Source organism: Eutrigla gurnardus (genome assembly GCF_963514095.1).
Source record: "Eutrigla gurnardus genome assembly, chromosome: 13".
In the NCBI taxonomy this organism is placed as follows: domain Eukaryota; kingdom Metazoa; phylum Chordata; class Actinopteri; order Perciformes; family Triglidae; genus Eutrigla; species Eutrigla gurnardus.
Genome location: NC_139936.1, coordinates 1,293,216 through 1,313,215, shown reverse-complemented (window position 1 = coordinate 1,313,215; position 20,000 = coordinate 1,293,216). Strand labels below are relative to the sequence as shown.

Sequence of the window (20,000 nt, the reverse complement as noted above, 5' to 3'; positions counted from 1 at the left end):
TCTCTCTGCTGCTGTCTGTCTCTCTGCTGGTGTCTGTCTGTCTCTCTGCTGCTGCTGCTGTCTGTCTCTCTGCTGCTGTCTGTCTCTCTGCTGGTGTCTGTCTGTCTCTCTGCTGCTGTCTGTCTGTCTGTCTCTCTGCTGCTGTCTGTCTGTCTCTCTGCTGGTGTCTGTCTGTCTCTCTGCTGGTGTCTGTCTGTCTCTCTGCTGGTGTCTGTCTGTCTCTCTGCTGCTGTCTGTCTGTCTCTCTGCTGCTGTCTGTCTCTCTGCTGGTGTCTGTCTGTCTCTCTGCTGGTGTCTGTCTGTCTCTCTGCTGCTGTCTGTCTCTCTGCTGGTGTCTGTCTGTCTCTCTGCTGCTGTCTGTCTGTCTCTCTGCTGCTGTCTGTCTGACTCTATTGAGTGAACTATTAAAGCAGAAAGAGACATAATGTCTCATCAAGCGCTCGTTCTCATCCGATGAGCTTCCAACGAAGTGCAGCCGATACCCGCTCATCACGGAGGATTATGGGTAGTGTAGTCTAAGAGCTAAGAAGTAATCGTTAACGGGAGTCATTAACGAGAGCTTGTGAGTAAGCAGTATTTAGTTTGTATCCACGCCTGAAGAGTGTTAGGACGTGAAACAGATGATTAGTCCCACATGCAAAAACGTCATTTTGTTATCGTGAATTTTTCTCGTCTCAGAGAAGCAAGTTAGACTCCTAGCCTCAAAGACTCGTATATAGTATATAGAGTCGCCCCCTGGTGGCCAGCAGAGAAAAGTCGGGTTGCACTTTAACTTGTCAAACTCAGCTGAAGAGAAAGTTTGCTTTGATTCTGGTGAACGAACCTTTAGATCCGATGGCTGAAGATAATATCTGTAGACGATGCAGCTCAATTAAATATATTGTTTGTATTCATTTACTGTTGAGTGTCTGATTGAAGTGTAATAATAGTATGGAGCTAGAACAGTCTCATAATTCATAAATGCACACAGAAATTCATAAATGTACAAAAAAGATTTACAAATGTATTTGGGGATTTGTATATACATGTGACTCAAAACACAAATACATTTTCAATGCACACACAAATATGTTTCATTTCATATGTAAGTAAAAAATATTCACATATAAAAAACAAGATTCATAAACATATTTCCAATGCACACACAAATCTAAAAAAAAATCACAAATACATGAATGTTAAAGTATTTGCAATCTTCATCAAATATGCATTTGGGGCTTGTTACATTCATATATGAACTGTTGGACCTGTATTTACAAAGTGCTTTTCATTTGTAAACCTCCCTGCATTTGTGTGTGAAACTTTTGAGACTCCCCTGACGTGACTCCGATCCAATCACGTGAGTGTCTCCCCCACGAGGAGACACTCACGTGATTGGCTGTAAAGGAGGGAGACATCTGATTGGCTACAGACAACCTCCTCTTAGAAAAAACGCATTTGTGGATCAGAGTCACGTCAGGGGAGTCTCAAAAGTTTCACACACAAATGCAGGGAGGTTTACAAATTAAAAGCACTTTGTAAATACAGGTCCAACAGTTCATATATGAATGTAACAAGCCCCAAATGCGTATTTGATGAAGATTGCAAATACTTTAACATTCATGTATTTGTGATTTTTTTTTAGATTTGTGTATGCATTGGAAATATGTTTATGAATCTTGTTTTTTATATGTGAATATTTTTTACTTACATATGAAATGAAACATATTTGTGTGTGCATTGAAAATGTATTTGTGTTTTGAGTCACATGTATATACAAATCCCCAAATACATTTGTAAATCTTTTTTGTGCATTTATGAATTTCTGTGTGCATTTATGAATTATGAGACTGTTCTAGCTCCATATAATAGTGATACTTTTGATGTTTCTTTCTTTCTTTTGAGATTAACGAGTCAAATGATGTAGTTATTTATTTAGTTTTAATTACATAAAATGATATTAAAACATATATAAAATCTGCTTTATCCAGTCTTCATTGGATTGTACTTTATAATCATGGTCTTGAAGCAACAATAGTCTGCAAACTCTCAATCTGAGTCAAATCCTGGTTTTGTTCTGCATGATGTCACATGTCGACCTTGAGACGTGTTTCAAGATAAAGGCTGAATGATGTCAGAACCTGAATCTGAGCACAGATCAGGTTCTCCAGGTTCCCCAGTGACGGACTGCAACATTATTGTTGGACTCTCCAGAACCGGAGCAGGATAAAACCTGGAGAACCGGCGTCGAGTCATGAGAACAGAATTAACATGTAACTCCTCTGACAGCGAGTGTGATGACGTACACGTCGACTCGGCTGTAAACTTAGCGTGATTACATCCACGCGTCCTCGCTCGAGTCCCAAACACCACGACGCGCCAGAACGCCATCGGAGATCAAAGAACGCAGCAACGACTCACGGTAAACACATCCATCATAACACCGCAATATTTAACGCGCTTAATATGTAATATGTCAAACTTGTAAGTGGAAACTCGGCCGTTAATGTTGAGAGTTTTTTTCTCCTGATTCATCGCTCATCGTCATGGCGATACTTTAACAGGATCCTGCATCCCGACGGCAGTTTAAACCCCGAACGGAGAGCACTTCCAAGGCCTCGTCGACATAAACAAACTGCTGTCTGATGATGGATTCAGCTGGAATGACACTCGTCGGGGGGAGGGGGAGGGGGAGGGGGGGCAGGACACGAAAAAGTTGAGAAACAGAAACGGTCAGCAGAAAAAACATGAAAAAGATGGAGCTGAGAGGAGGTGTGTGTGTGTGTGTGTGTGTGTGTGTGTTTGTGTGTGTGCGTGTGTGTGTGTGTGTGTGTGTGTGTGTGTGTGTGTGTGTGTGTGTGTGTGTGTTGTGTGTGTGTGTGTGTGTGTGTGTGGGGTGTTTTTTTTGTGGCTGATGTAAAGAGCCATCAGTCTTCCGCCTCAAATGTTCCCATCAAGTAAACATCAATAAATATGTATGAAGGCAGATGGGGGGGGAGGGGGGGGGATCCAGCCTGCAGACGTACTGGTTAGATGAGGCTTCGTTTCCATGACGACGGCCTCGCTAAAAAGGGGAACGTTTTTCCTTTACATTTAAAAAAGTTTGTGCACACGGATCCACAAGAGACGTTCTAATCCAGAGACGAACATCACATCAGCGAGGATGCGAACAGGACGATTTAGCTCGGTTTTGCTAGTTGACACGGCAATGCCGGAGTTGCGTAATCAAAACATTTCACTCTGGTTTTCCGTCTTCAGCGCCCCGAAACGCCGTCGCCGTGGAAACGAACGGCCAGAATGTTAAAAAGAAATTTGCATATTACGTTGAAAACATTGTCGTGTCTCTTCAAAGATAATCATTCACACACTGAAACAAAACCTTGTCCACTAGAACCACCTGAAGAGAATCAAGGGAAACACGTGGACCACAAAAACTACCAAGAGGACTCCTAGAACCTCTTCAGGGACCAGTAGAACCATCTTGGCCTCTAGAACCCCCTCAACCACAGCAGGAACCTCCTCAATAACGACTAGTACCCCCAATAGGATGTCTTAAACACTGTAGAAACACCCTTCTCCAGGACCCCAAGACCCTTCTCAACCACCCAAAAGGCCCGTAGAGCTGCAAGAATCTCTCAGAGCACCACCAGAACCTCTTTCAAGACCCCAAGACCTGAACGGCCCAGTGCCATGCAGACGATTTAGTCGCCAGTGTTCGTTGTGAGGCGAGACTGATGTATGAACCATCGGCATTCAGGGTGAAGGCTGGCCGGATTACCAGAGGGGAACTTGTTCTAAGGGGGGCAGGACTTTGATGGGCAGTCTGGTCCAACCCAGGTCCACGTGAGGCCTTGGAGCTCCGGGTCCCATTTGGCTTGTTCAGCTGAATTCTATCTGCTCCTCCGTCCCATAAAACCTTCCTATTGACAGGCAGCTCCACATCGCCCCCCCTCCCTCCCCCTATCTCCCCCCTCCCCCATCCAGCCCACATTTTTCTTCCCTATGAGTATTAGTTTATTGAATAAGTGGCATCTGTTTTCCTGGCCCCGTCACCGTAAGGCGAGGTATTTCTCACTGACGCGCAGCCGTGATTTATACGCCGCTCTGACTCTCCCCACAAAAAATAAAGCTAAGCAAAAAATTTCCAATACATCCTCCCTCCCCCACCCCCTCCCCCCCTCCTCCCCCGAAACACAAACACAAACACACACATCACTTCTCCTCTTCCTCCCTTTATGCTGTGTATAATTAAGTTGGCAGATGTTACACACACTCTCTGATCCACAAACTCCCACTTCCTGTCTCACACAATGATGATGCAACCAAAGCCATGACAAACTGCAACAACGCCGTTGTCATGCCAACACAAGTGTTTCCAGGTACCGGAGCCATGCAAACCCTGCAGCCATCACAAGTACCAGGAAACGATCTACCAGCCAGAGTCTTGGATCGTCACATCCGACCTTCCTCCCGTTTTCTGGAACCACTAAAACTCTGGATGTCTTTGTGGCTTAAAAGTTTAACAAAAAGAACAATTGTCCATCAAACTTCAGAAACAGCTTGTGCATCATAGTCTCGGCGTTTTGTCGCCAGATATTTGCAGTTTGTGGCCCAAAAAGAAGGTCGAACACTCTTTGATATGGAGACTTCCAAATCTCCATATCAAAATGCTTTTGGACGAAACCCTTTTTTCAGCTTTGTGACTAAAGACCACGTTCCCCAGACGGCGGTCTTACCTGTCGGGGTTCTGTGGACATACGTGCATCTGCAGCAGGATCCTCTGGGTGAAGGTCTTGAAGCACTGGCCACACTTCCACAGGTGCCAGTCGCTGAAGTCGCTGCTGAGCTGGCTGGTGGAGGTGGGGCTCGCCAGGACCCGCTGGTTCTTGGAGCCCAGCTGGCCAAAGCTGATGTCCGACTGCACCCCGACCCCGACCTTGTCCAGCAGGGAGAAGTTCCTAGGGCAAGGAGAGTGGGGGAAGACCATGGACCGCATGAGGGCGGCGGAGGGCGTGGACGAGGACGAAGATGAGGAGGAGGTGGAGGACGAGGGTTTGCCGTTCTTGCTGAAGGACTGAAGCGACTCCTGTCTGGTCATCGCTTCCACCACTGTCGTCGGTACGTTTACTGGAGACAGACAGACAGAAACAGTTTGGTTACCAAGGTGATTGGTGGTTTCAAGAGAAAGCCTTTCACAATAAAAGTCCCCCAAAGTAAAGAAAAAAAAAGAAAGGTCCCCAAGAGGTCTAGATAGTAGACCACATGAGTCCAGAGACCAGACCAGACTATGTGGAGGAACCAGAGACTGTCTGTGGTCCCCCAGAGGTCTAGATAGTAGCTCACATTAGTCCAGAGACCAGACCAGACTATGTGGAACCAGAGACTGTCTGTGGTCCAAACAACAAGGTCTCTGCTGTATTTATGTCTAGATGACCTTATTTGGAGTGTTGATGGAGCAGCTACAATGTTAGCATAGCCTAGCACCCATCAACCAGACTCCATTCAGAAAACCAGCGTTTTAACAGTAGTTATCTTGTGGTCTTACAGACAGACCTAACAAAGCATGACTCAGCACTTTTTACTGATCACCATCATGATGGAGTTATTTCTGCATCCTTTTCATCTGGTTATTGATTTAATCACAGATCAATACTTTATTCTGGGTCCTCCAGCTGTGGTGAACCAGCCCACGTGGGTCTTGCTGGATCCAGTGAATCCAGCTTAGAGAAATCCTGGGACTAAACACAAATAATCCTGCGGTCTAACTAATGCGAGTTACATGAGGTGAAAATTGGCTTGAGGTTTGGTGTGAACACAATATCAGAATGAGGATCTTCGGTTTCTCCAAGGAAGTTCGTACAACTAGCGATGCTTCAGGCTTCGAGGGGTCTGATGAGCTGGTCCAGCATGTGGTCAGAAGGCCTGCCGGGGACGTGTGGACACATCCAACTGGGACAAGTCCATTGCATTCAGGCAGAGCCACAACATACTGCAGGGATTACACATCTGACTTGGCTGGGGGGGGTCTCAGGATGCCCAGACCGGGGAGAGCGAGGCTAACTCAGTCTAATCAAATCTTCAGAGCAACACAAACAAAAACAAAAAGCTTATGACATGTGTTTTATCTGTCACCAGGACACATTCTCATCTGTGTTCTGTGCTTGATGAATAAAAGAAATTGTGCTTCTTTTTTGTGTGATGGAAACAGAAATCCGGCCACGTTGTCCTAAACGAGGCCAGACCCGCCTGGCTAGCCCTGGGCGAACTGCAGCTCCTGGTCCCAGAATGGAATTATGGGTCTCGTTGGGCTGTTTGGAGTCTGTTCATTAGTGCAGTCACATGCTGCTTCTCTCTCCGACCACAGAAATGCCTCTCAAACTATGGCTGTGGCTGATGGCCCAACAGAGGCCTTCACTCGGAGAAACCCACGTTTACTGTTACTCCTACTACTACTACTACTTCCTCTTATTGAATTACTAGTATTGCAAATGCCACGACTACTTATTGTACCAGCATTAAGAACAAGTGAGGTCTAAATCCAACCAAATGCAAACAAATTGTTTTAATTTTCCAACCGATCACGTGGTGGAAATGTCGTTCGATTATTGGTCGCTGGCTAGCTAGCTTGCTAGCGTGCTAATTCCACCCAGAGATAAGAAGTGGACGTCATCCACTGGTTTGTGGACGACCATTTTGAAGAAATTTTTCATTTTGGTCATCAACGTTTTGTTTATATTTTTTTGCAGGCGGCAACCTCGGCTTCTGAAAAGTGAAGCCAAATCTGAAGTGCCTTAAACTGTCATTCTCTCTGCTGGCCACCAGGGGGCGACTCCTCTCTGGTTGTATAGAAGTCTATGAGAAAATGGTCCTACTTCTCTCTGCTGGCCACCAGGGGGCGACTCCTCTCTGGTTGTATAGAAGTCTATGAGAAAATGGTCCTACTTCTCTCTGCTGGCCACCAGGGGGCGACTCCTCTCTGGTTGTATAGAAGTCTATGAGAAAATGGTCCTACTTCTCTCTGCTGGCCACCAGGGGGCGACTCCTCTCTGGTTGTATAGAAGTCTATGAGAAAATGGTCCTACTTCTCTCTTGATGTATTATCTCAGTAAACATTGTAAACATGAGTTTATGGTCTCAATCTCTAGTTTCAAGTCTTCTTCAATCCAGCATGATGTTCATTTAGTACATTATGGTCCATTTAGCTGTTCTCCAGAGTCCACTTGGCACTGGTCCGAGACCACACCTTCGAGGCGGACTAGAGGGCACTTGTCTGGTCTAAATCTGGTGTTCACACCAACCCCCCAACAAACTCCACCAAAGGAGGTAAAGGCTCCGGGGTTCGGTTCAGCCGGACTAAACCAGGCCGGTGTGAACGCGTCCTCAGTTAAACTTCTTCTGTGTTTTTATTATTGAGCCTTCGTCCTTTGTGTGACGTTGTCTCGGCGTTTTTTGGGTTTGATGCTCATAATCGTATTAATCTTGCGAGGCTCTTTGTGTCTGTTCGTATAAGTGCATTGTAATAAAAGAATCTGAAGTTGATAAATGTACGAGGCAGATAAGACGGATAGATTTAGGATACAGAAGTGTCGCTGGTCAAGTTCAATGACATTAACAGGAAAAATACATTATATAAAAGTGTGTAAATTAGATTTGGGGTGAACCGGCTGATGCCAGCTGTCCTCACTTGACCCAGAATCCAGCTGTGTTCCCTTTCTGCGGTCGAACCGACTGACAGACCTGGACTCCATAACCCTTCATTATGTTGGAAATTACATTAGGAGGGCTTGTCTTACTTTAACTCGCTGTGGATGGTTTCACTTTTTTATCCTGTAAAACTGGTTTGTTTTTGAGGAAAAGAAACTTAATAACGACAGCGATGTACTTTATTTGTCCCCTTGGGGAAATTCATTTTAGCTTTGATCAAAAGTCTGAATTGTCTGACTTCCTCTCTCTGACAGCGGAGACTCCAGTCGAGTTGTTGTCCTCCATCAACAGCGGCCGGATCCGGAACCAGAACCAGGTCCATTTATGTCCCTATAGTCTCACTCCGACTAAGAGGACTTTCTACGAGACCATTAAGATGGAAAGAGAATTCCTCTCAGACAGCTTTAAGGTAGGCAGGTGTTACATGTCTGGAACCCCCCTCAGGGTCCAACGGCAACCCGACACCATGAAGCGCACTTCATACAGCAAAACTAAACAGTTAAATTAATTATGCAAGCAGCAGAAAAACATGTTAGTTGTCAATTATATTCTAACAGCTAGCTTAGTCCATCTAAATCTATTGTTAACGCATAAATGGTAGATATTAGATATCGCTTTGAATTTTCATTACAGCGTACGACAAACTTCAGTTGGAGGCCTGAAGTATCCCATTGGATGACATCGGGATACTTGGATGACGTAAACTACGATGTTGTTAACGTCTGTGGGTGAAGGTAATTTCTGCTAGCATCGTTCTGCAATAGAAATAAATTGGGGTTTTTTGGCGCCCCGCCCCCCCAAGAAACCCCTGACGTGAGGAGATGACTCTTAACTACTACTTACTACTACTTTAGTGTATTTTAGATGATTAGATATGAAGACTTGTGTGTCGTCAGTTTGTTAAAGTATTAAATATTGACCACAGTCAGCCCGCTCTTCTAAAACATGGCGTTCTCACTCAAATAAACGACTTTCTGAATCGAGTTTGGGGGAAACATATTTCGTCGTGGATTAATTTTGCTTCAAATGAGCCGTTTTTGAGGTCGTTTGGTTGCATTCTTGTTCTGCTTTGTTTCAAATGTCACAGTCATTCCAAGCCAAACTATGTTGTTTTTGTTTTTTTTACAAAACCTAACCAAGTACTTTTGTTGCCTCAACCTAACTATGTAGCTTTTGTAGCGTCTTTTTCTTTTAGTCCGTTAACCACATGTTGTAATCTGCCACTGTTGGGTCCGGGGAGAGAAAATGTTTTTTTCTTTGGAAATGAAGTAATTTAAGTGCAGTTGAGTTGTGGGAACATGGAGGTTCTGCATCTGGACTCGTTCTCTCCACTTTAACAACATACCAGCTCTAATCCGACCACGTGGTCGTCCTCCTCCTCCTCCTACCTCCTCCTCCTCCTCCATCCCTCATCGTGTCTCGTCACCGAGGCCACCAGGCTCCATTGATCCTCTAATAACCTTATGAGGAGATAATTACGCCATCTGTAAGTCGCCCAGCGGCGTTATCGACGGCCGCGTTACGCGCTGCGCGCCCACACTTAATTCATTTTGCAACAAACGTTGCAGATAGAGAGAAAAAAAGGCACGTCAATACGGGTTTGCATGAGATGCATCATCCAAATGGGAGAATTATGCAGATGCTGGTCTCAACACTGCAGAGTCTGTGTTTTCCTCTCACGGTGAATCCACAGCGCTGGTCGCAGATCTGAAGTCGGAGAAAAGCAACTTTATTGGAGGATCTTCAGCTGCATCCTCGTTGTTGAACTCCTCGTGGCCGTTATGAGAAACACATGGCGAGCACTTCCAGACATTTTCTCGTTCTTCCTCTCTCACTTCGACGGAATGAAGTCCAACAAAACAACGACATTAACCTGAAACACGAGTGCATTTCTCAAATGATCTGAATTCATTATTAGAGTGAAGTCACTTTGTTTGTCTGAATGTGCCGACAGAATCATATTGCATGCTGGATATTATTTTCCTGAAGGATTTATTCTATATTCTGTCTAAACCGACAGTTTTTCTCTCATCGATACGAGATGGAGCTCTGTGTTATATTCCCATACTGTATGCAAGACCATATATCGCAATTGTTAAAAGCATATCGATCTTTTCTTCCATCCCTGCAGACGATGGAAATATGATGTTTGATTCTTTAAAGCGTCTTTTTATAAAGAGCTGGTGGGTTTCTGGAGCTTAATTTGTTGGGGACTATTTTCAGCGGCGGAGGGATGCTGCTGGTTTGGCTCTGACACGTGTTCTTCTACTGACGTTAATAAAACATGAATAAAGCGTTACCGTGGTGACGGCAGGAAGTTGGTGCTGTGAGATGTCTCTCGTCTTCCTCTCTTTACAGGATGAAGAACAGTTCAGATTAAGTTGCCGAAGCTTTGGTAGAGAATCGATAACGATAACTTAGCAGAGATAATAAAGTCTTATGAAATCAATGAGGGCAATTAGAATCACGGTAATAATAATATTTCATATAAAGAAGAGAAGCAGAGAGGAGTTTAATGAGGAGGAGGAGGAGGAGGAGGAGGAGGAGGGAAGCCAGGAACATCTCTCTGCTCTCTTCTTCCTGTCCAGAGATCTTCATCCCTCTTTCTATTTCCTTACTACCTCCTCCTCTGTCCTTCTCCTCTTCCTCCTCCTCTCCCTCCACCTCCTCTTCCCCATCATCTTCCTCCTCTGATGATGATGAAGAGGAGTATGATGAAGAGGAGTCCCCTGAAGTGGGTGAACATGATGTTGTTGTTAGGCGGCCGGCTGCGGAGCGTCAAGCCCAGCGGCTCTGATTGGATGGAACGTGCATGAGTAAACAACCAAACAACCATGAGTGTGTGTGTGTGTGTGTGTGAGAGAGAGAGAGTGTGTGTGTGTGTGTGAGTGTGTGTGTGTGTGTGTGTGTGTGTGTGTGTGAGTGTGTGTGTGTGAGTGTGTGTGTGTGTGTGTGTGTGTGTGTGTGTGTGTGTGTGTGTGTGAGAGTGTGTGTGTGTGTGTGTGTGTGTATGTGTGTGTGTGAGAGTGTGTGTGTGTGTGTGTGTGTGTGTGTGTGTGTGTGTGTGTGTGAGTGTGTGTGTGTGTGTGTGTGTGTGTGAGAGTGTGTGTGTGTGTGTGTGTGTGTGTGAGTGTGTGTGTGTGAGAGAGTGAGTGTGTGTGTGTGTGTGTGTGTGTGTGTGAGTGTGTGTGTGTGAGTGTGTGTGTGTGTGTGTGTGTGTGTGTGTGTGTGTGTGTGTGTGTGAGAGTGTGTGTGTGTGTGTGTGTGTGTATGTGTGTGTGTGAGAGTGTGTGTGTGTGTGTGTGTGTGTGTGTGTGTGTGTGTGTGTGTGTGTGTATGTGTGTGTGTGAGAGTGTGTGTGTGTGTGTGTGTGTGTGTGTGTGTGTGTGTGTGTGTGTGTGTGTGAGAGTGTGTGTGTGTGTGTGTGTGTGTATGTGTGTGTGTGAGAGTGTGTGTGTGTGTGTGTGTGTGTGTGTGTGTGTGTGTGTGTGTGTGTGTGTGAGAGTGTGTGTGTGTGTGTGTGTGTGTGTGTGTGTGTGTGTGTGTGTGAGAGTGTGTGTGTGTGTGTGTGTGTGTGTGTGTGTGTGTGTGTGTGTGTGTGTGTGAGAGTGTGTGTGTGTGTGTGTGTGTGTGTGTGTGTGTGTGTGTGTGTGTGAGAGAGTGAGTGTGTGTGTGTGTGTGTGTGTGTGTGTGTGTGTGTGTGTGAGTGTGTGTGTGTGAGAGAGTGAGTGTGTGTGTGTGTGTGTGTGTGTGTGTGTGTGTGTGTGTGTGTGTGTGTGTGTGTGTGTGTGTGTGTGTGAGAGTGTGTGTGTGTGTGTGTGTGTGTGTGTGTGTGTGTGTGTGTGTGTGTGTGATCATGTTTCTCATGCTTTTGTTTGAGTCTTTATTTTAATGAACTCGTTACCATGGTAACGTGATCCAATTTAACTTTCTGCTGAACCAGTTTGGTTCTTTATTTCTGGTTTGTTCTCTTCATTTCATCGTTACTTCATGTAAACGGGTTTTAATTCCAGGGATTTGTTTTTAGAATGTAATTTAATTAAACATTCCTCTGAGGATTCCTCGGAGCTACTGGGAAGACTGGTTTCACTGGCCGGTTCCCAGTCTGGATGGCTGGTTCCCAGTCTGGATGGCTGGTTCTCAGTCTGGATGGCCGGTTCCCAGTCTGGATGGCTGGTTCTCAGTCTGGATGGCCGGTTCCCAGTCTGGATGGCTGGTTCCCAGTCTGGATGGCCGGTTCCCAGTCTGGATGGCCGGTTCCCACTGTGGATTGTGGGTTCCCAGTCTGGATTTGGGGTTCCCAGTCTGGATGGTGGTCTGGAGCAGCGAGGACACAGAGTCCCAGGCCTCCTGTCTCGGCGGAGGTCTTGACGTCAGGCCGGTCCGTTGTGGGCTCGGCAGATAACGACCGGGTGGAAAGTGAAAGCAGTTGAAGTGTGTGTAATTGGGAGCAGAGCAGCGTAATCTAATTTCACGTCGTCGGACACAAACTTTGTTCAGAGCAGGAGGAACAGAAACAAATCCTTTGTTCAGACTTTAACCCGACTGTCATGGAGGTTTAAGTGTTCTGCTTTTCTTCAAAGTGAAATCTTTGTGAGCTCACACACGTTTCATGAAGAAGTCTCAGTGTGTGACGGTGGATCGGAGCTTCATGAGTCCGGATCAATCTGCTGATGTTCAAGTTATAATGTTAATTCTTCATTCATCTCTTATATACAAAATATATATTTCTTCTATTGTTTGCATCAAATCTCCGTCGTTTCTCGACTGTGAAGCCCTGGAGAGCATGTCGGTGACCGTTGTCACGGTGACGATGTCCTGTCAGAGACTCGTTCCGTCTGTAAAACAAAACCGTTGTTGTGGCTGAACGTCTCTAATTTGCAATCAGCAGGATCTCGCTGAGCAGCGATGAGTCTGCAAGACCAACTTTAATTCAATTCATTTCCATTTAGATGCCCAAGATTCAAACTCCCGTCTTCATGTTGGCTTTTTTTTTTAAATGTCAGAAGTTTGCTTTTTCTTTGTTGCTCGCTCCGTCAAAAAAAAGTGAATGGAAAGACATTCGGAGGCTTAGTGAGGAGAATAAACAGAATAAATCAGAGCGATGACGAAGGAAAGAAAACGAGGGTTTGTAATGTTTTCTAATCACGAACATCAGAAACGTCTCCAGCAGCTGAAAAAAACCCAACGACTCGACTTCCAGGGGATTTTTCGATTTTGTGCGTCACGCTCGTCTGTTCAGCACAGATTTAAAGGAAATGAAGTCAGATTAGTGAGAAAAGTGAGTTAAATCAAATGTTTTCCTCCGACAGTCGAATGTAACAGGAAACATTCTGCGAGCGTTTTTACACTCATGCAAAAAAAAGATTGTTTCTTCTAGAACTACGAATTCTGACAGAAATTAAATAAAAACATTAAGACTTAATAAAACATTATGAGCTCAAAATGAAGAAGTCAGTTTCAGTCAAGTTAGCTTTCCTCAGCCCGACACCTGTTAACCAGTAAGTAACCAGCAACTAACATTAAGCAAAAGTAACTAACAGTAACTAACATTAACTAACAGCAACTAACATTAACTAAAAGTAACTAACAGTAACTAAAAGTAACTAACAGTAATTAACCAGTAAATAACAGTAAATAACAGTAACTAAAAGTAACTAACAGTAATTAACCAGTAACTAACAGTAAATAACAGTAACTAACAGTAATTAACCAGTAACTAACAGTAAATAACAGTAACTAAAACGAACTAACAGTAATTAACCAGTAAATAACAGTAACTAAAAGTAACTAACAGTAATTAACCAGTAACTAACAGGAAATATCATGAACTAACAGTAACAGTAAGTAACAAGCAACTAACCAGTTGTATTTACGCAAATCATAGTTGTATATACGTCCACTTTTAATGTAATTGTTGTAATTGTGCTGTTAACGGAAAGTCAATTAGGATATTTTATTGTTGTGGATGCAAATATTTTTAATGGAAACGTCCGAGGTGTCGAGGTTTTGTTTCCTAAATTTAACGGTAGTTTTGTTGCATAATAACGACGGACAGAAGAAGAAAAAAAAGTGGTGCAGACACAAACGATGCTTCCACGTGGAAGTAAGAAGTTTGAACGTCGTGATGAGTCGGTGTTCACGAATCAGTAGATTAAAATGTTTTCAGGAACCTCAAGGTCTTCCCGTCCTGGTTCTAGTTCACCTCGGGTGCCGGTCCCGTCCTGGTGGTTCAGGGTTTTGGAGGGAAGGGGGTCCGGTGAGTCTCTCAGATCCTCTTGTTTCAAGTTACGACATTTGAATACTTTTTTCTATTCTTCACCAGAAAAGTATTACATTTACTCCCAATGCGTCATTACATTTTTTATTTTTTTTTGCAAACAAACATGAGCAAATGAAAGTCATGAGGTTTTCATCAAATCAGCAGAAAGAAGAAAAAATATATTTCTAAGTGTGTTTCTGTCGGTTTGGATGAAGAGCTCGGCTTTTCTTTTCAAAATAAAAGTGTTAAAAGATTCCTCCCGTTGTGTTTTCTGGCTCCGCCGCTCAGACCGATGAATCAGTGTGGAAGAAAAAAAACCTGCGTCCATGCCGCCGTTTCTGTGGCGAGCCAGAAGCTTTTCTTCCCGTCTGGACTTTAAATAATGTTGCTAGTAAAAATTACAGCTGCGTCCAAAGAAAACGATTTTCTTTTTTTTTCTCTCCTGCAGACGGAGCGAAGTTTACGTTACGATCGCCGTCACATTTACACCAGAAACATGATTTTATCAGCGAGGCAGAACCTGAACCTGATCCAGAACCAGAACCCGTCACCTTCTAGCTAAATATGAGGTCGACCAGATGTGGAACACATCACTTATCTGGGAATCGAACGTGTGACTCCGGATGGAGCTTCAGAAGAGGAGAAGAAAATCAAAGAAGAAATGAAAGGTTCTCACGGTTCTCGTCCTGGGCGACGCACTGCAGCGGGATGCCGAAGAAGGAGGTGTAGGAGTCGTTGTACCAGACCAGCAGCTCGGTCCCTCGGGGGACGTCCATGCAGGCCCGGTAGAAGATGCAGGACCTGAAACCAGACCAGACACGCTTTACTGTTGAGTTAATCTCACGGATTATTACGACGCGTCAAAGAGCAGAAAAACAAACATCCAATCCAACTCGAGTATAGACCATGAAGTATACATGTATTTGATTGTTTGACACACATATTTGAGAACATGTGACGTATCAGCTGATCTCTAGTCATCAACTGTTGATGAAATAGCTTCATTGTTTTGGTCATGAAGAAAAGAAGTTATATCATCGTATGCCGATGACGTCATACTGAAGCACGAAGGCAGCGGCTTGAAAACGTTACTTTTAGATTTTTCTCATCTGCCAGTAAATGTCGTGTTGAGCCGTTGGTGGAAGAGATGGAGGGTAGAAGGTAATCCTCTGGGGACCATGAACGCCCACGGCCGACCCTCCGCGTCCGGGGAACTCACTATCCGACATCCTGGTCGCCGTGGTTACGGAGCGCTGCAGACACTCGCTGACTCTGTCCAGGTTCTGATAACGGGCTCCGTTTCACATCTCAAAACCCAAATGATTTATGGGAGATATCTGGCGTCTCTCAGAGCGTTGTGGACGGGCGTAGCGGCCGCGGTGTTGTTGGCCGCCGCCGCCACCGGGGCCGGCTGGTTCTCCAGGTCACGCCGCCGCTACAACAACACCTCACCGGCCCAAAAACAGCATTCTAGCAACGTGAGCAAACTATTTTAAAACTATTTCCCACGTCGTGTTTTCTCTCTCCCGTCAGGGTGGCAGCACGTCAGACGGACAGGTCACAGGTTCAACTCCCACACGACTCCCATGTTCCCCTGCCAGAGTGCCTTCAGGCCACAAGACTAATCACTCTGAGAGAGGAGGATCTAATCCCGAACCACGGCTGCTTTCTGACCTCCAGCTAACTGGAAGCACATTGAGCTGCTCGTGTGAAAATCGCTCCGCTGATGAGGTTTGACCCGACGGCACTTAAACGCCTCGTTGGACCTCCGAAAAACATCAAAGGAGGAGGAGGAGAGGAGGAAGACGAGGAGGAAAGGAGGAGGAGGAAGACAAGGAGGAGAGTATGAGAGGAGGAGGAGGAGGGGAGGAGGAGAGGAGGAGGAGGAGAGGAAATGTCAGCTGTGTGACATGATGCGTATTTAATGAAGTTAAAAGACCAACTGGACGCAAATAAAAAACAGAGAAGAAGAAAACAGAAACAGATCAATCGTATAAAAGTAAAGAACATATTTAACAGCCGTCACAAACACACACACAAACACAAACATACACGTTGTCATGGATACGCATGTTGTCAAGTCAGCATGGCTTTATCACTGACGAGTTAGAAGCTTCACACGTTGAATTAAAGGTCTGCTTGTTACGTGTTCGTACGTCAGAGTCAAAGTTCTGCAGACGTGATCAAACGGGTGTTTCAGTCTAAACCGTGACCGTGTTACCTGGTGACGTCCAGCTAGTAACGTAATAAACGGTTAGTAGATAATAATCACGGACCTGTCTAGAGTAGAGTACGTGTTCTGTTGGCGTGTTTTGTGCCGCTGCCGTCGCTACCGCATGCTAACGTACGTCCTTGTTTACGAAACCGTAAAGGGTCCGACGATGTTTTGGCACAACAATAGTTGTTAACGGCACAAACTCGTGGAGTTCAGCCAGACAAGTCGAAGTGAGTCTGCTGAAGATCTGTGTGTGTGTGTGTGTGTGTGTGTGTGTGTGTGTGTGTGTGTTTTATTAATTCTTTCCACACCGGGGGGGGGGTCCATGTGAAAACACGGCCAGGAGGGACCAGGCTATAAATCAAACATACCCAATGACCTCCCGGGACGAGAGAGAGAGAGAGAGAGAAAGAGAGAGAGAGAGAGAGAGAGAGAGAGAGAGAGAGAGAGAGAGAGAGAGAGAGAGAGAGAGAGAGAGAGAGAGCGGCGTGGAGGTATTTAAAACAAAGGTTATGTGTCTAACACATCCAGGCGGGGCCGGGTTATAAATCAAACACCTCCGACCGGCTCCCAGGTATGAAAACATGGCCCCCTGCTGGCCAGCGGTGTTAAAGCGCTCCGCCTGGCCGACCGGCGGGACGCCGCCACGCCGGCTCTCTGATCTTCTGTTTTCACACAAAACAGAAAAAAACGCTTCATGATCAGCTTTTATATAACAACACACACACACACACACAGAGAGAGAGACCAGGCTCATAAATCTAACAACCCAAACACCTTACAAGGTGTAATAATGTGTCCGCACGCGTATGAAAAAACCAAGCGTCCGGCCAAAGTCAGCCGCCGTCTTCTGGCGTTGGCCAAGTCAGAGACGACTTTACGGGCGTGGAGGTCGACATGGAATGAGCCGAAGCTGGAATACATAAACAACAGGCGGCGATTTATACTTTCATCAAAGCAGCTTTACAGAAAGAAGGAAAGTATCTCCATGGAGGAAAAGCCACTTCAAAGTGTTTCAGACTGCCGTTGCATTCTGGGAGATAAACCGACTTTAATGGTTTCCTCCATCACGGCTGAAATCTCCACTAGTCCCAGATCCACCAGGTCACCAAGCTGGATTCACTGCATGCAGAAATAACTCCATCATGATGGTGATCAGTAAAAAGTGCTGAGTCATGCTTTGTTAGGTCTGTCTGCAAGACCACAAGATAACTACTGTTAAAACGCTGGTTTTCTGAATGGAGTCTGGTTGATGGTGCTAGGCTACGCTAACATTGTAGCTGCTCCATCAACACTCCATATAAGGTCATCTAGACATAAATACAGCAGAGAACTTGTTGTTTGGACCACAGACAGTCTCTGGTTCCTCCACATAGTCTGGTCTGGTCTCTGGACTAATGTGGTCTACTATCTAGACCTCTGGGGGACCACAGACAGTCTCTGGTTCCTCAAATAGTCTGGTCTGGTCTCTGGACTAATGTGAGCTACTATCTAGACCTCTGGGGGACCACAGAAAGTCTCTGGTCCGGTCTCTGGACTAAAGTGGGCTACTAAGCTCTGATTTAGTGACGACAGGAGGAGAATCTCAACACTGATTGGCTTTCACTCGAACCACAAAATTGCCTCGTTCGCATAAGCATCATTAGCATCATAGCATTATTAGTATCAATAGCATACTAGCACCATTAGCTTTTTTAACAGACAAGCTTCATTGAGCCCCAGATTTTTGTTTATTTGCAAAGCTCTTTGGGTGTTTTTATCCCGTTAACACTGAACCGTCCTAAACCCTGTTGTAGTCTTGGTGGCTTCATGTTGCCAGAAAAGAACATAAGTTGGAATATGATCCTAAAGTGAATCTAATCTATGAGGTTAAACGAGTGAATGGAACATGGTCCTGGTCCTAAAGGATCCTCCAGCATTGTTCTGTCTGTCACTTACATTAGCTTCACACACATCAGCAATCAGCTGCAGCGACGTGGGAACGCCGACTCACCCCGTTTCCTCCGAAACTCACCAGAGAGAATGTGTTGCTAATATGTTGCTAACGCGTTGCTAACGTTTGCTGGCAGACTCGGCAATTTGAGGTTGACCTAACCAGCAATTAGAGCCTTTTGCTTTTCCACCACAGATTATCTAAGGTTTTCATCGTAGGTATGAACTCAGTGGACTCGAGTCAGAGTGCATGCTGGGAAGTTTCCCAACAACAACAACAACGAGGACGAAAGAAAAAGGAAAGCAGGAAGCAGGAAACAGATGTTACGCAGGCCGCAACGTTTGGATCATATCGTGCATTTAAGGAAGATACAGACTTGGAACACAGAGCTCAGGGGTCAACAAAGGTCAGGGGTCAACGATCTGCCTCAATACATGTCTACACAATTAAAGACAGAAAAATTGCATAAAAGGCAATAAAACAATGTAATTATAGCAACGTATTAGAGCCCCTGTAGGAAAAACAAATGGAGCCGAGAGACGGGGCAATTTGCGACTTTAGAAACTAGCAAGTTTGCGAGTTCATAAAGTAGCAAATTTGCGAGTTTATTACGATGCTAACAACCGGCATATATGCTAGCTAACTTCCCATGAATGTACGTATTTATGTTTCTAATGAATCCATCCCAACGTTGTTGATGGTTATTGTTTGTTTTTATTCATATGAGGCCAAATGATCATCTTATGGGTGTTTATTGATCGGGCGGTTGGGCTAAGATGCTAGTGGTACCTTTCACTTGTTGTCATAGCAACGGCAAACATTTGGTGTTGGAAACAAGCAACTTGTTTATATCGGCTATGACAAAAAACATGCCGTTTGTTCGCATCGTAATAAACTTGCAATCTTTTCCTACAGTGGCTTGTAATACGCCGTCGTAAACATGAGATAGAAAGAGTTGACAAAAATGGGTCTTTAGTCTTTAGTAAGGGTGCTTTAATGCAATAAATATTATTTTATATTATTAGGACCAAATATGTGATTTATGATGCTTTTAAAATAAGTGAATGTAAATACATAATTCTGAATGAAGAGAATTCTTCGTGTGCTCTGAAACATGTTGGGATTGTGTCTGCAGGTCAGTGTAGGTACACAGTGGAGCGTATTAGTCCACAGGCCTGCTGGGTAATGGAGTTCTCACCTGTACTGGACCACCATCATGTTCTGCTCCCCACAGTGACGAGCACAGCGGATGTACCGCATCCAGCTGGACTTACTGGGATCGTTCCCGTCCACAAAGTGCTGCAACGAGCCCTCGGCATCGTAGATCTATACACACACACACACACACACACACAGATCAGATAGATTAGAAAATTACAATCAAATATGACAAAATATTATCAAAAAAATACATGTAGAATAGAGAGAGTGAAACATTTTGAACATGATGCAAACTGATAATGTTTATTTATTTTATTTTTTCTGTATATGGATGTTTTATTTTATTAGTGCCATTATTGTGAATTTATGTATCTGTCTTTGTTTTCTTTTAAATTTTTGTATTTTTAATAACATTAATTAAACTTCATTAATAAAACCAAACAAAAGGACTAACTCTAAATATGAAGATGAAGAAGTCTAGAAGATGTATTTATTCTGCCATGTTTCACACGTACACCGTAATGAAAGACTTTAATGTTGAGGAAACTGAAGATTTACAGTTTGAAAGCAGACGAGCTCCAGTTAAACACACAGATTAGTTCAAGTGTTGAGCTGTAAAACTGAAGGTGTTGAAGGAAGATTTATAACAACGCCGAGTCAGAAATCTGTATATTTCTACAGATTCATCACGTAATGTGGGACGATGTTTCCGTTTAAGGTTCTGCACTCGAAGCTCCGACAAGAAG

The 20,000-nt window shown here is 44.6% G+C and overlaps 1 protein-coding gene across 3 annotated transcripts in view; it reads right to left on the bottom strand.

Annotated features, from left to right (window-relative positions):
- prdm6 (PR domain containing 6) overlaps positions 1-20,000 on the bottom strand; it is a 51,024-nt gene that overhangs the window by 11,035 nt on the left and 19,989 nt on the right. For all 3 annotated transcript variants that reach the window (XM_084025228.1, XM_084025227.1, XM_084025229.1), the window contains exons 5-7: positions 19,292-19,419; positions 14,622-14,746; positions 4,716-5,106 (exon numbers count right to left, since the gene is read on the bottom strand). In XM_084025228.1, the coding sequence (XP_083881354.1) occupies positions 4,716-5,106; positions 14,622-14,746; positions 19,292-19,419 (644 nt within the window). The remainder of the gene's footprint in view (positions 1-4,715; positions 5,107-14,621; positions 14,747-19,291; positions 19,420-20,000) is intronic.